This window comes from Puma concolor, chromosome A2 (assembly GCF_028749965.1).
Source record: "Puma concolor isolate L17-30 chromosome A2, mPumCon1.1.hap2, whole genome shotgun sequence".
NCBI classification, from domain to species: domain Eukaryota; kingdom Metazoa; phylum Chordata; class Mammalia; order Carnivora; family Felidae; genus Puma; species Puma concolor.
This window is the reverse complement of record NC_141668.1, coordinates 34,115,900-34,132,499: the sequence shown is the minus strand read 5'-3', so window position 1 is coordinate 34,132,499 and position 16,600 is coordinate 34,115,900. Positions and strand designations below refer to the sequence as shown.

Sequence of the window (16,600 nt, the reverse complement as noted above, 5' to 3'; positions counted from 1 at the left end):
ACCGCCTATTAATGACCATAAATCATATGCAATTTCCTAACTAAATTTTATTATTCTTTTAAATATTTTTATGATTATGAAAGTAATCAGATAATTACTGATAAATTTGATGTTCATCCTTCTAGTTTTTTTCCCATGGGAATAGAATATATACTTTATTAAGGGAGGGGGATCATTGCTTTATATAATGTGTTATAAATCTGCTTCTCTTCTTAATGTACTATGAATGCCTTTTATGTCATTAGATGATTTTTTGCCTAGTCACCCTATTGTTTAATAAATCATGTGACTGTACCATACCATAATTTTTCAGTTCCCCATCATTAAATGTTTATATTGCTTCTAATTTTTCATGATTGTAAACAGACCTTCGATGACATCCCTTTAGCAGATTTCCAGATTATCAAATTGCCTTCCAGTAAAATGTACTGTTTTACTTTCTTGCTACTAAAGTATGAAAATTCAGCCCTCACCAATAATAGGTGTCATCATTTAAAAATTATTTTCAAATTGCTCAGTGAGAAGGAATATATTATTATTTTTCTTTGCATTACTTTTGGTTTCTAGTGAGTTTAAACAGTTTTTGTATATTAATTAAGCATTTATATTTTGTGTGTGTATGTAATTGCCTTTTCATGTTTTTTGTCTATTTTAGAGTTTGTCTTTTTCTTATTGATATAAGAGAGTATTTCCCCCAGCCTATCATTTGTTTCTAGTGAGTTTTACCTCTTATTTTCTTAACAATTAGAGGTTTTAACTTTTAGGGCATCTAGGCAGCTTAGTCCATTAAGTGTCCGCTTTGGACTCAGGTCATGATCTCAACAGCTCATGAGTTTGAGGCCTGCGTCGGGCTGTCATGGGCTCTGTGCTGACAGCTGAGAATCTGGAGTCTGCTTCAGATTCTGGGTCTCCCTCTCTCTCTGCCCCCTCCCCCGCTTGTGCGCACGCGTGCTCTCTCTCAAAAATAAATAAACATTTAAAAAATTTTAAAAAAGAAGTTTTAACTTTTAAACATTTACTGCCAAATCTGTATACCTTTTCCTTTGTTTTCTGCTTTTGTTATCAGACATTATTAAAATCCTTCCTACCCAAATTATTTATGTTTTTACATGTTTTTTTGTTTATTTATGTTTATTTATGTTTTACTATTTCAGCTTTTACATGTAAATATCTAATGCATTTGCAATTTATTTCGATGTATGTTTGAGATAAAAATGTAATTTTAAAAATGAGTGTCCAGTTTCCTCATCATTTATTGCATAATCTAGCCTTTCTCCACTGAATTAGAATAACATAATACACAAAATTATTACGTGTGCTTGAACCTGCTCACAGATAAATCACTCTATTTCTTTGTCATGCCACATATTATAATAGCTGTATAATATGATTTAATATCCAGTAATGTAAACCTTTTCACACATTTTTCTTATTCCTCAGATGTTTTTGACTAATCATTTTTTTCAAATGAAATTTATAATCATTTTACCCATTGATTAGCAAATACTCACTTAGTGGATGTTCTGTGCTAGGTTTTGTGCATCATGTTGGGATTATTATAGAAATGAAGACAATCAGTCCCTGCTATTATGGTGCTGAAAATCCGCTTCCAAAGAACCCACCTGAAATTCTGGTGAAAGTTACGTTAGACTTACAAAATACCATGGAGAGAATATAATCTTTGTAATATTCAGTTTTTCTTTATAGAAAAATTTAAAGTCCTTAAGACTTTTATTTAAGACTTTAAAATATGTCTTAGTAGGGGCGCCTGGGTGGCTCAGTCAGTTGAATGTCCGACTTCGGCTCAGGTCATGATCTCACCGTTTTTGAGTTTGAGCCCCGCGTGGGCCTCTGTGCTGACAGCTCAGAGCCTGGAGCCTCCTTTGAATTATGTCTCCTTCTCTCTCTGCCCCTCCCCACTTGTGCTCTGTCTCTCTGTCTCTCAAAAATAAATAAATGTAAAAAAAATTAAAATATGTCTTAGTAATGTTTATAAATATTTTTAAGGTATATATATTAATTATTGGTATTTATAATGTCTCTTGTTATATAACATAAATTTTTATATAAATGGGATACTTATTTAATTGATTACTATGCTTGGTATGTAGGAATTTAATTTCTTAGTATAATTATTTCTTAAACCTCTGCCTATGAAACTCTTAATTCACTTAAATTTGTTATATGGATGGTCATATTCTATGCTTATAATGATCCTTTTCATTTCTTCATAATACTCATACCTTGATCATTTCTCTTATTGAGTTGTAACAGCTAAAAGTTCCAGAAAATGTTAAATTGTTCTAATAACCAGTATTCCTATTGTTTGTGTTTGCCTGACCGTAAAGGTAATGCTTTTAGTTTTATTGATTAGTTTGTTAAGATTAGTTAATTAGGTGTTGATTGCCATTTTGAAGGAAAATTTCTTTCTTTATATTCAAGTATAGTTAGAACATTTATCAGAAACTGATATTGAAGTTTTATCAGATTTATTACAGTTGTTACTGAGATAATCATAAGTTCTTCTATAGTCTATTGGATTCTATTAATTTCTTAATATTGAGCAATCCTAACTTCTCAATATTTCGCAAATAATGTCCTAATATTCCTGGGATAAAGACATATAAATAATATTGTAAAAAAGTTGACATACTGATGATCGTGAGGAATTTAGTGACTACACACCATAGAAAATAATGGAACCTTAGAAGTTCTTCAACTAATCATGTACTTGTATCAGAAAAAATAACTATGCTTTGAGTTTAGAGGTATAATTTTTAAAGTAAATAGTTAGCCAACCGCAAACCCACTATTAATGGAAAATTAAATCAAAGTAAATGTGGTATTGACATTTGTCTATGAAGAGCAACATAGTATAGAAAAATTCTAGAATAAAATATTGATCTAAAAGTAATTTTGAGGATGAAATATTGCCACTCTAAGCACACTGTGAAAAATTATATTTGTAATGCAGATAAATTCATACCTGTAATTTCAAATACAAGATTTATTTTGACTTTATTTTCCTGGTGTAAGGAGTTATTTTGAAATAAAATTATCTCTGCTAGAGAAAGTCTGACATGGGTCTATGAAACTTGAAAGAAATAGGGCATCACCTGCACAGATTGTAGTAGTTTAAAAATGGAAACAACCTGTATGCCCCCAGTTTAAGACAATGGGACATATAACCTGATGTATTCAAGGATGTCATATTGAACAGCACTTAGAATAAATGTGTAGCTATGCAAGGATCAATGGAAATAAATGTCAAAAACACAGTGTAAATAAAGAATAGTTGCAAAAAGCATAGTATGATACCATTTATATAAATCTAAAACACCAGAGCCAATTCTTTCTATATATTCTAAAGGTGGATACATGTGTAATAAAAGTACAAATCATATACAATATGATACACACCAACAAAAAAGTACACACTTATTTACTTTTTAAAAAACAAGTGCTCTTCAGATATAGCAAACAATTAACATGTTATATGCAGATAAGTTAGTGATTTTCTTTTCAGTACTCATCTGAATACAGGTTTGAATATGGCTAATGTGAGATGAGAAAACTATAACCCATTTTGTGATTAGTTTGGAAACTTTTAAAAAGTGTTTGATTCTTTCCTTATATTCAGAGCCTTAGTCTACATAGTTAATTTGAAATAAAGTACTGAATATAAAGTATAGAATGCACAGCTAGTGATCAACCAATGACAGCTCTGTATAGGTTAGGATTGATTTCTAATGGGGATGAACTTGGTATAGAAAAGCGTTTTTAGTTATTGGGAATAAGGGGGCTTGTGGTATTGGGCATTTGCGGTTTAGAAAAGGGATTGTAGAAAATGGAGGAGAATAAGCAAATTAAGGGTTGAGGGGGAGTAAACTGAACAATGCTGTGGTACCAGTCTGGCTGGAAAATATACCTTTGAAATGGAATCAATTAGCCTAACATCACATCCCTTGAGGGTTTAGCTTCAGATCTCCATTTCATTGGTTCATCATAAAACAAGACAGGGGAGGTTTTGTGTTTTTCTCTCTTGAAAACAATTTAGTAAGATGGAGAAGAGTTAGACCTCTTGAATTCAAATCTATTCCTATATATTCAGGAGGAGGGGTAATGGATTTGATGGACAATTTGATTTACTAATTAATTGAGGACCCTGACTAGATGCATTTGGAAAGCACAACTTTCGTCTTCCTGTGTTAACTCACAAGGCTTTGAAGAGTTGATAAATCATTGGAAACTGGACTGAGGTTGAAGTTTGTTGTAACACTGCTTCCCTGAAGTCCATACCCATTCCGTACCAGGATGGGCTTGAGACCATTAGTGGAGGTGGCTGAATTAAATGCCACCAGTGCCTGCATGCTCCTTCCTCCTGTTGCCAGCTCCCCTTTATGTGGTTGCCTTGAGAAGCTGTTTTCATTCTGGAAATAATGCCACTAACTCCAAACACTTTCTCAAGTTCTATTTTGAAGTCACATCAGGTCACTTGGTGTCTTTGGCCTTAGTTTCTTCATCCACAAAGTGGAAATAATAATGCCTACTCTGACTCCTAAAGCTGTCCTGAAAATCAAATGAAAATATTTCATAAACCATTCAGCGCTATGTACATATTACTGATTAATATACCATTCCAGAAACCACACCTTTACTGTGTGGCCACTATTCACTTTTCAGTCAAAAATACCTTATGCATAAACTTGTCTCCAAATGACTTTCACTATAACCAAAAATCAAATCTTATTTCAAAGTATAAAAATGAAAATAACATCAAGACTTTTACATATGGCGCAGCCCTCTATGTTAGCCCATTTTAAATCCTTCTCTAAAGATGAAAATTTTTTTTGTTGAAATTGTGGGGCCATTTTATGCAAGGGAAATGAAATCTAATTTCTTGGTTTTTCCTCTTTTTAGGAAGTCACCAAAGCAGTCCAGCCTCTCTTACTGGGAAGAATCATAGCTTCCTATGATCCAGATAACAAGGCGGAACGCTCCATTGCAATTTATCTAGCCATAGGCTTATGCCTTCTCTTTGTCATGAGGACTCTGCTTTTGCACCCAGCCATTTTTGGCCTTCATCACATTGGAATGCAAATAAGAATAGCTATGTTTAGTTTGATTTATAAGAAGGTAATGCTTTCTTGCATAGTCTCCATGCTACGTGCAACATGTTTTAAATGTCATGTTGATACACATAAGGGATAAATGCTAAAATCAATTTTGTAGGCCTGTTAAGTAAATGGCAGCATTAATTAATGTTTCTCATTTTCCTTGGTGATTAATTCAGTTCATTTTGGCTAATAATTATTGAGCATTTTCTGTAAACTCCCTATGCTATGGATTTCATTTTTTAAAAATATTTTTTAATGTTTATTTATCCTTGAGAGAGACAGAGAGAGTGTGAGCAGGGGAGGGGCAGAGAGAGGGAGACAGAATCTGAAGCAGGCTTCAGGCTCTGAGCTGTCAGCACAGAGCCTAATGTGGGACTTGAACTCACGAACCGAACTGTAAGATCATGACCTGAGCTGAAGTTGGAGGCCCAACAGACTGAGCCACCCAGGTGCCCCAGATTTCATTTTTTAAAACTAGTCACATCATTGTGTTTTGGAATGTATGGCTCCCCATTAAAATGATACTTACCATCCGTGTAAAAGTCATTGGCAAAATGTCTTGTGGTAAAATGCCATATATCTTTACGTTCAATAACAAGAGTGTAGTATGTAATTGTTATTGATAATCCAAGCAATAACAGTTCCTGCCTTAATTAGTTGTGACACAGTGATTTTGTCATCCTTTGAGTCCTGCAAATTGAACATTTTTGCAACAACACATGTACTACAACCATAAGAACCTTCTCTACTTTTCTGTATGCATTATCCAGACAAAAGCCCAAGTTGCAGAAGCATGATTTAGGTGAATGCAGATTAAGACTTCCCACCTTACAAACACAATTTAATATCATTTCAGTGACATGCTTTGTAGGCCATGTGTGATTGCTTGGGCCTACCAAGTCATTACAGTAAAGCTATTTTGGTTGAATCATTTGGGTATTGCTTTACCCTTCTCTTTTTCTTCCCCCAGTGTAAAAACTTTATATACTTGGCTTATAAGGGACATGGATCTGAAATTACCTCTAGCAAATAACCCATAACACTTCCATAATATATATGCAAGGTCAGTTGTGTCATAAAACCTTGATAGTCATACTTTATTGTTCAAAACAGCCTTTTATGGATGCACACGAAAAAAAAATAGAGTCCACAGTTTAGTCAGATCACCTCAGCTACAATGTCATCAATTCAACCAAGTACCAGGAAAACATGGGTAATAAATCAACAAAAATTTTGTTTTGATCCAGAAATTTTATGGGCTAAAGGGGATGGGAGATCAAAGAAGGAGAAGGTTATTTGTAAATTCATGTGTAACATTTAGCACAAATACAGCAGCATATGTGCTTTCAGACTCAGAACACGCTGAGGAAAAGTTAGAAGCTATTGCATCTATCCTTTTTTCTCTCATTTTCGAGTATTTGTGTTATTACCTGGTTTGTTTACCCCTCTAGCTGCACTTGCTGGCCTGCACTGGCACCATCACCAGAGAATTCAGTTGTGTCTTCACGTGGCTGTGGTTTGGTCCCTAAAGGAGCCTGAAGTAGACTGGTCCCGTATCAGACCAGCTCCATCCACATGGCAGGCAGCCACTAATTCTCCTTACAGTACCCCAAATTTTGTAATACAGCACTTTTTTGCTTTGCTCCAAAATCTGCAACTATGATACATTCAAATTATATTTTAAATAATGAACCTAAATGCATTCTATAAATGTCAAATCATTATGTTGTACACCTGAAACGAATACAATATTGTATGTCAACTGTACTTAAATGAAAAATGTAAAAATACAAGAAAATAATCTAAATATGAACTGAATTTATCTTTGCTTATGAATTTCAAGAAGACAGAAATAATAACAAAAACAAATCTTCGCTGAGTGCTTGCTATGCACACCTGAGATAGATGAAGTCTATTAATGAGGAGTGTGTGCCCCAGTCAGTGGAATTTTCCCCTCATATTGCTCTAATAGTGTTTTGGAATTAACTGCTTTGATTCTTTCTTCATCTGTACTTATCTAAATTGTATTCATTATTCCACACCCATATTCAATTTTGCCTCCTCGATAAAATCCCAATTTTTGTACTAGGTTACCTTAAGGCAAGAAACATGTATTAATAAATCCTAACAATAATTCCTGAAGCCTTGAATCCAGTGATTTGCATCTCATAAGTGCTCAATACATATACATTCAATTGAAACAAATATTGGATGGGTACTCTCCAATCAAAGGCATCTAAGGGATAATAAATTCTTATTAAATTTTAGGCAAAGTATAAGTGATCTTTCATAACTATTATTAATTTATCTACTTACCAGTTCTATTTGTGTGTAGGGATGTATTTTTTCTGTGTAATATTTAAGGATTTTGTATTGTTAATCTTTCACAAAGTCATTAATGATGCAATTATTCATAATATACTTTTATTGACTTTAATTGTCATTTTATTCAATAGAATTACTATAGGACTCCACTATAGAAAAATAGAGTTACTATAAGATTATAGGCTTTAATCTCAAATTTTGCTACCTATAAAAAACAAACCAAACCAAACCAAACCCACCAAAATCTCCACACCATATGAATGGACATTTAAGTGTAATATCATTACTGCTGTGGAGTAGAAAGGATGTTCTTACTATATAGATGCTGGAAAATAAAATAACTACAGGCATGCCAGTATAATATATTTTGTGAAGAGAAATATTTATAAATCGGAGAATATCCTAAGCTAGATAAACATAAAATAATTTTCATTACCTTTACTTAAAAACGCATGCATAGTCACCTAATTCTTCAGCTGTATTATAATGGTATTTATAAATATTCTTTTTGTCTTCTCTTTGTTAACATCACCTAACTTCCGATTTTCCTTTTAGACTTTAAAGCTGTCAAGCCGTGTTCTGGATAAAATAAGTATTGGACAACTTGTTAGTCTCCTTTCCAACAACCTGAACAAATTTGATGAAGTATGTACCTACTGATTTATGCATTATTGTTATAAATCATACAGTCCCAAGGGTTTTTCTGGGTTAGTTGATGGTAATATGTGGCTAAATCATAGACATCCCTACCTTCCCTATTCCTGCAAGGTTGGGTTGCATAGGACAGTGCCATTCTGGGGGCTTACAGAACCAGCCGATACAAAGGCATCTCAGCTTGCTGCATATTTAATGAGGTGTTTCAAAATTCATTTTTTATCAGATCTTTTTTCCTTTTAATACTTTACATCTGTTATTTACTTTGGCTGAATATGATACTCTGAGCAATTCTTGTTCAGTGCTGTCTTATGACACAAATAATTGCAAGGTCTTTGAGGACACATAATGTGTTTTATTTATCTTAGCATTTTCAGTATGTAGCATAATGTTAAACCCACAGCAGGTGCTACATAAATTACTAATGAATTGAGCCTGCATTTACTCTGAATATTTTGTCAGGTGATAGAGTTGTTACCTTGAGCCTTTGGAAACCCTTTTGCTCTTACATGTTTATACCATGGCTCTTGCTTTATCCAAATAGAAGTAAGTTATTTAAAATAAGTCCCTGACCTGATACTTAAGATATTTAATTTTAATTCCATTGAATAAAAACACCCCGAAAATGCAACAACTTGAAATTTGTTCCTTGGGAAATCCTAGTCTATTTGTAGAATGTTTAAGCACACTGATGTGTGCTTCGTGTAACAAACACATTGAGTTTAGCACAGTGGGAACCATGATGTGTTTGATTGTATAAGCTCGCTGTGCTCAATTTCTCCCATCTTAGGCTTGTTTGCTTGTTTGTTTGTTACTGGTTTTCACTGTGATTTTATTTCGCAGGGACTTGCACTGGCACATTTTGTGTGGATTGCTCCTTTGCAAGTGGCTCTCCTCATGGGGCTCCTCTGGGACTTGTTACAGGCCTCTGCCTTCTGTGGTCTTGCTTTCCTCATAATCCTTGCCCTTTTTCAAGCTGCACTGGGAAGAATGATGATGAAGTACAGGTAGCACTCTGGTTACATAGCTTGGAAGGATTTTAAGTTAGATATTCCAAAAGTCTAGTAAAACCAGGGACTGCTCTATATACTGAACTGGGATCTACTTCCTGGATGTCACTAAAAAGGAGTTATTTTAATAGTGTAAATCATACTCAGTGTATTAAGGGACTTTTTTTTTGCTTATCAATCTATAGAATTTCTTTTTAAATATCTTAATATTCAGTTCATTTTTATGTATTATAATATTTAGGTAGAATGGATAAAACATATATGTACATGGGAGTGAATGCATAAATGTTGGATAGAATTTTATAGGTTTTTCCTACTCTGGTTCAAGGATGATCACACTACAGCCTTGGTTACTTTTTAGTAGAGAATGAGTTAATGATACAAGTCACAGCTTATGATAGAGGACTTCTAGAGTTTGTCAGCTAGAAGATGATAGCATGTATACAAAATGTGGAATCTGCTAACTCTTGGTTTAAATACCAGACTGCATGCTTACTAGTTATGTGACCTGACTCAAGTCACTTGGCCTTACTGAGTCTCTGTTTTTTTATCTTTAAAATGGAGATAACCACTACTTCTAGACTTCCATGAAGGGTACTACACTGGGATAGTATGTGGAATGCATCTAATAGTGTGTGGCACATAAGAGGCATTCACTAAATGGTAGCTATTTAGTGAATGATTTTTGTTCATGATTTTTGTTACCATCTGTTAGATAATAAAATAAATGTTCATCTGTTTAATAAGAAATGTGGATTTTTGAAAAAACTTTTGTGGTTCTTAGTGGTAATTTGACTTGGTTTTATTAAGTATTTGATTGATTAATTGATTTACAGAGATCAGAGAGCTGGAAAGATCAACGAAAGACTTGTGATCACCTCTGAAATGATTGAAAATATCCAATCTGTTAAGGCATACTGCTGGGAGGAAGCGATGGAAAAGATGATTGAAAACCTAAGACAGTAAGTCTTTCTGATAATTTCAATATCAGTAGCTATTTCATGCTTAATATTTTAAAGATGAGTATGTCACAGTGGGATTTCAGTTCATATTTGAAGTTTCTGACAATCAATTGTATTAAGTTATATCAATATTCCTGTATCACTATCAAGTGGCATAAAGTCATTTTCATGGTCTGTATATAGTTGGTTAAGTGTGTTATTTTTTATTACAAGGATATTTATGCCTTATGAAGAATCCCCTCTATGTGTTTATAGCTGCTTATTATACTTATTTGACTAAAATAATGATCATAATGCTGGAGGCTGAATAAAACCTTAAATGAAACCAGTAGAGCAATAAGTGTGCAAATGTGAACCAAATAAGTGGTTTTCTGTTCTTCCATTTCACTTATGTTATGGCTCAGGAAAAGTGAAAAGAAACCCTTCTCTTTGGTTAAAGTATCATTGTTCTTCCTTAACTTAAGAATAATAATACAGGATAATATCTAGTAACCTGTGTTCTAGAAACCCTGCATTTGAGAGGTCAGTTCAAGCAATGAAAGCCACCACCTGAGATAGAATCAATACTTGGCACCTATCTCTAGTCTTATTTCACCTCCGATAATCTCTCTTTCACTGACTGGTAAAGACTATATCCAGTGAAAAAGTATAGCACAGACTGAGATATGATTACTGTGGTAATTTAGGGTACAATATAAGCTATGGCATTTCTGTAGCCATGAGACCATTTCTTTCGGTCAAGTTCCATGTTCTACAAACTGCAATCAAAAAAGGGTTCTAGGAGACTCAGTGATAGATATACTACTGTTAAAGAGCGGATAATTTCAGGTCCTATAGCATATGAGAGTTTCACAGGGGAAAATATACAAAAAAGAGTACCCTTTTGGATGGTGTGAATGTGGTCATGAGGAAATTGTGCTGCTGATTCCAGTAGCCGGTGATAACTGAGCTGCAGGTGTGTGATTGGAACAACAAAAGAAATGCTGAACTATTAAGGCCTTTGCCATGTAAATAGAAAGAGTAAAAGAGTAAATATTTCCCAAACATTACTGTCACCTGTTTTTATTATGACTTTCAAAACAAATCCAGGAAAGGAATTATATTTTGTTTCCAGAAACATCCTTAAAGATCTTGGGGAATTGTCTAGTTGGTTGAAGTTGTTTTTCTTTTTAACAAAGTGACTTCTCTATCACACTTGTCCCCTTGGTCGTTTCTGTGCCTATAAGCACAGACATAGCAAGAATGATGAGGAGCTGATCAGAGGATCTGGTTGTCTCTGGATTCAAGATAAACTTCTGGTCAGGTCATTCTAGGTGCTGACTTTTCTTGACTTTGGTTTTTATTTTTCCTCTTCCTCAAAAGATGAAATTCATCCTTTCTATTCTGTATTTCTGTCTGGCCAATTCTATTAGCAAATGCTTGGTTGTAACTAGTGTGATCTGGTTCTTTAATCTGTCATGAAATTGTTACCCGAAGAGGCTGGGAAGTGCTGATGTAAATATGGGAAAGTAAGAATTGCTTCTCCTTAAAAGAGCAAATATAATATTCTGGAAGAGAATGGCAGGATGCACTTCATAGGGGTGATTACCTCAGCCAACGCCATTGTTGAACCGGGCAGAGACTATAAAACTCTCTGAAAATCTACTCCTTTATTGCTCTTCTTTAACAAAGGTACTTTCAAGTTTTTTAAAATAAGAAACTGATAAAATATTTTTATGACTTATAAGGTACAAGTGACTTTATTATGGAAATCACTACTTTTTGGGTGATTCTTGTAAATGTTCTTGAGTCCATTATGCTTTTTTAGTCATACCACTTCTTCCTTTTTCCTCAACTGTTTCTAATATATTTCAACAATTGTCACAAATTCATGAACACTTTTGTGAGCAGTGCTTTTTAGCATTTTATTAATATCAGCCTAGCCAATATTATTCTTCTTTCTGTTGAAGATTAAGGATTCTAAGCATAGATTCTCAGTGTTAGGCCCTCTGCCGTGCTGTCATTTACCTTGGCAATAACTCCAGCAGAGAGATGGTATGTCTCTCTTCTACCCATGTGGATTCTATAGGATCAAAGGGAAGGGCAGTTTGCTTGAGATTGCATAGCTCTAACTGGCAGAGCCGGGGTCAAGCCCCAGAGAGATTCCAAAAATCCCAATCTGCCTTCAATGCCAAATAACTGAAATAAGTAAGCATTAGACCACATTAGATTGTGAATCATGGTCTAAGTTGGGCATGTTGAACTTCATTTTCTTGATCAGAGTGCTCAGGATTATACTTTTTTTCAGACTGAAAAAACCCAAAAGATTTTTTCTGAACGCTGCCACTTGAGAATGAGAACTTTTCTGAATTATACAAATGTGTGAAACCAGCCAGGCACATCTATTGCTATTGCTTCCTCCCACCAGAACCGTCTGCTTGTCTGTTCATCCCTGCTTCTTCCCTTGAGAGATCTGAATAGGAGGATCACAAGTGACTAATTTTTCTTCCTGGAAGAGTGGGATGGAAGTTGAAGGCAGTATTGTTCTCTCTTATTACCAGCATCTGCACTCCCTATTTTCTGCCTGCTGGAGCACTGAAATCTCTTTTATATATGTTAAAAAAAATAGTTCCCGTTTGCAGTTCAGACTAGAAGATCAGAAGTAAAAAAAATATTGTTGCAGGAGTGCCTGGCTGGCTCAGTTAGTGGAGCTTGTGACTCTTGATCTCTGGACTGTAGGTTCTAGCCCCACATGGAGTGTAGAGATTCCTTAAAAATAAAATCTTTTAGGGGCGACTGAGTGGCTCAGTCGGTTGACTGTCCCACTGGCTTAGGGCATGATCTCACGGTTTATGGGTTCCAGCCCCGCATTGGGCTCTGTGTTCAGAGCCTGGCACCTGCTTCAGATTCTGTGTCTCCCTCTCTCTTTGCCCCTCCCCTGCTCATGCTCTGTCCCTCTGTCTCTCTCTCTCTCTCAAAAGTAAGTAAACACTAGAAAAAATTAAAAAATAAAATCTTTTAGGGGTGCCTGGGTGGCTCAGTCCGTTGAGCATCGGACTTCAGCTCAGGTCATGATCTCACAGTTCATGAGTTCGAGCCCTGTGTCAGGCTCTGTTCTGACAGCTTGGAGCCTGCAGTCTGCTTCAGATTCTGTGTCTCCCTCTCTTTCTGCCCCTCCCTGACTCGTGCTCTCTGTCTCTCTCTCTCAAAAATAAATAAGTGCTAAAAAATAAATAAAATAAAATCTTTTAAAAAATGATTGTTACAAATAATTATACTAAAGTGAGACATAGAGAGGATATAGTAGCTTCTGTCTTGTAATTTTTCAAGAACTACCTGCAACAGAATCACTTGGGTTCTCACTTAAAACGTGGATTCTGGAAGCCTATGGCAGACTTAGTATCTCTGAGCAGTGGGCCTGAGACTGCATTTTAATAAGTTTCTCAGGTGATTTTCACACATGCTAAGGTTTGAGAAACCACTCCTTTGTGGCTTATATGTTATTTTCAGTGTTCTCCAAAGCCAAGCTAGAATTTCTAAAATGTTAAGAATCCATTAGGGAATGACAAACTTATATTTTTCCTTTATAAATCTTGGAACGTTGTCCTCATTTCCAAACTTATTTAAAACAGCAACCAACAAACTAAAAAACTGAATGAAATTTCACTAATCTTAAATATTAATAATGAAGTGATTGGAGATAATAAAATATGGGAATGCAAACTGGTGCAGCCACTCTGGAAAACAGTGTGGAGGTTCCTCAAAAAATTAAAAATAGATCTACCCTATGACCCAGAAATAGCACTGCTAGGAATTTACCCAAGGGATATAGGAGTGCTGATGCATAGGGGCACTTGTACCCCAATATTTATAGCAGCACTTTCAACAATAGCCAAATTATGGAAAGAGCCTAAATGTCCATCAACTGATGAGTGCATAAAGAAATTGTGGTTTATATACACAATGGAATACTACGTGACAATGAGAAGAAATGAAATATGGCCTTTTGTAGCAACATGGATGGAACTGGAGAGTGTTATGCTAAGTGAAATAAGTCATACAGAGAAAGACAGACACCATATGTTTTCACTCTTATGTGGATCCTGAGAAACTTAACAGAAGACCATGGGGGAAGGGAAGGAAAAAAAAAAGTTAGAAAGGGAGGGAGCCAAACCATAAAAGACTCTTAAAAACTGAGAACAATCTGAGGGTTGATGGGGGGTAGGAGGGAGGAGAGGGTGGGTGATGGGTATTGAGGAGGGCACCTGTTGGGATGAGCACTGGGTGTTGTATGGAAACCAATTTGATAATAATCTTCGTATTAAAAAAAAATAAATAAATAAACATTGAAAAATATTTTTTAAGTAAAAAAAAGAAGATATTAAAATACTGTCAAATAGTAATAGTATTAATAATAGATTATTAATTATAGTTTAAAAATAATATTTACAGGTATTATGTCTAAGACACTGGTACATTCGTTACTGTCTGCCTTTCAGAGAAGGTAACTGAGGCCCAGAGAGATAAAATACCTTGTCCAAGGTCACACAGTTCATATAGGATGGAGCTAGGATCAGAACAACGGCAGAAAGCCTTGAGAGCCTATGTTCCGGTTTTACATTCCAAGATGCCTGGTATTCGAAAAGTTAATAAGTATCCCAAATTTTATATATTTTTTTATAGAACAGAACTGAAACTGACCCGGAAAGCAGCCTATGTGAGATACTTCAATAGCTCGGCCTTCTTCTTCTCAGGGTTCTTTGTTGTGTTTTTATCTGTGCTTCCCTATGCACTGATCAAAACAATCGTCCTCCGAAAAATATTCACAACCATCTCATTCTGCATCGTTTTGCGCATGGCAGTCACTCGGCAATTCCCCTGGGCTGTGCAAACATGGTATGACTCTCTTGGAGCAATAAACAAAATACAGGTAATTTACCTAACTGGGCATCATATGCAAAGATTTTAGAACAGTTCTGAGCTTTTCTAGTGAGCAAACTCTCTAGAGATCAAGTCTTGGTCTTGGGCCTGTTTGACACACAGGATTTCCTCCTCTCTTGATGTCTACATGTGGTCTAATGAGCCCTTGGGATAAAAGCCTAGTGAAATAAATGAAGGCCTGTGAGATTCTCTTAAGATAAAGAAGTTGAAGAAAATATTGTTTCTGTATTCTGGAGAATTTTATTTACGTAATCAACCAATAGATCATTTCTAATTAACTTGGCAAATGTGCAAGATGGTAGCAGATTCACCAGGAAGTTATAAAACATTCCAGCTAAAACTAAGAATGTTCACCTTAAATTTTCTAAATTTTTCAACACACTTTCCAGAAAATAAGATAGATGAGAATGGCATTTTATGTCACATTAATTACATTAAAATCCTAGCAATTCTGATGTAGCTGGTAGCTTGGAAGAGAAGTTCTAAAGTCCTCAGGTGATTATACCCAATATACATAAAGCTAACTGAATCATCACCATGAGTTTATGTGTGGGTATAATTTTTATAATTAATATTTTTTGATATCCATTTAAATATGTAACTCAGAAAATCACTGTGATAGAAATAAAAACAAGGGTGAAGGGTAAGCCACTTTTAAGTGGTTCTGCCATTATGTAATGTAGGCCAGACTTTGCCAGGGGTGGTCCATGGATCTCATTTTGGCCTCTGACCTGTTTCACTAGAACTTTAAATTAAAAAAAAAAATTTGTGTTAGTTGCCAGCATTTAAAAGTTGGGAAATGTTACATATACAAAAATTATGTCTTCAATCTCTTTTGAAGAATTGGAATATATAGTAACTGGGTCCCTTTTCCCCCACAAGCTATGGCAGCTCCCCCTTCAAGGAGGGCCTGCCCGCTCCACTTCTACACAGTCTCTACTCAGCCACCCTTCTTAATTTTATAGTTTTGAAAATATGAGTTTGAGATCTGTGAGTTAGACAAATTGGGGAATATAGCTCCGAACCATAGCTGCTCTTGGACTAATCCTATTTCTTCTGTTAACCCTTCTCCACTGAGAGAGAGAGAGAATGAACATGAATCCAGACCCAAAGAGAGAGGGTCACAAAGACAGGGAGAGTCACTGAACAGAAACACAGAGAGAAACCAAGCTAGGAAAGAAAGAGAAAACCCAAAATAGCAATAGTGAATGAGAAAAGAGCAGAGAAAAAAAAGCAAAAGTGAGTCAAGGACCAGGCTTTCCTCAATACCTCCTAATGGTGAGGACCTCAGGATATAGGCATTTAATTCTCCCTTATGCTCCCACCTTTCCTAGTTGAGCCCTAATCATGTCTGATAGAGCCTTCCCTTAGAGTCAACGTCTGATGCTTTAAAATCAGATATATTAGATCTTCATACCTTAACCCAGAGAAGTGATGCTATGGTGCCTCCAGTAAGGAAGAAGCTAAAGATGAGAAGACATTAGCTTTCTCTGTGTCCTAATGTTGAATTGAGGCACGTTGGAGGGTAATTCAGGGAGGCCTTATAAATTCATTACCCAGGTTAACTTGTAAGCGTAGAAGAAACAATCAGTTGTGTGTTGAAATCTAATAT

The 16,600-nt window shown here is 35.3% G+C and overlaps 1 protein-coding gene across 2 annotated transcripts in view; it reads left to right on the top strand.

The window, feature by feature from the left end:
* CFTR (CF transmembrane conductance regulator) overlaps positions 1-16,600 on the top strand; it is a 189,096-nt gene that overhangs the window by 45,133 nt on the left and 127,363 nt on the right. For both annotated transcript variants that reach the window (XM_025929698.2, XM_086691782.1), the window contains exons 4-8: positions 4,921-5,136; positions 7,998-8,087; positions 8,940-9,103; positions 9,943-10,068; positions 14,731-14,977. In XM_025929698.2, the coding sequence (XP_025785483.1) occupies positions 4,921-5,136; positions 7,998-8,087; positions 8,940-9,103; positions 9,943-10,068; positions 14,731-14,977 (843 nt within the window). The remainder of the gene's footprint in view (positions 1-4,920; positions 5,137-7,997; positions 8,088-8,939; positions 9,104-9,942; positions 10,069-14,730; positions 14,978-16,600) is intronic.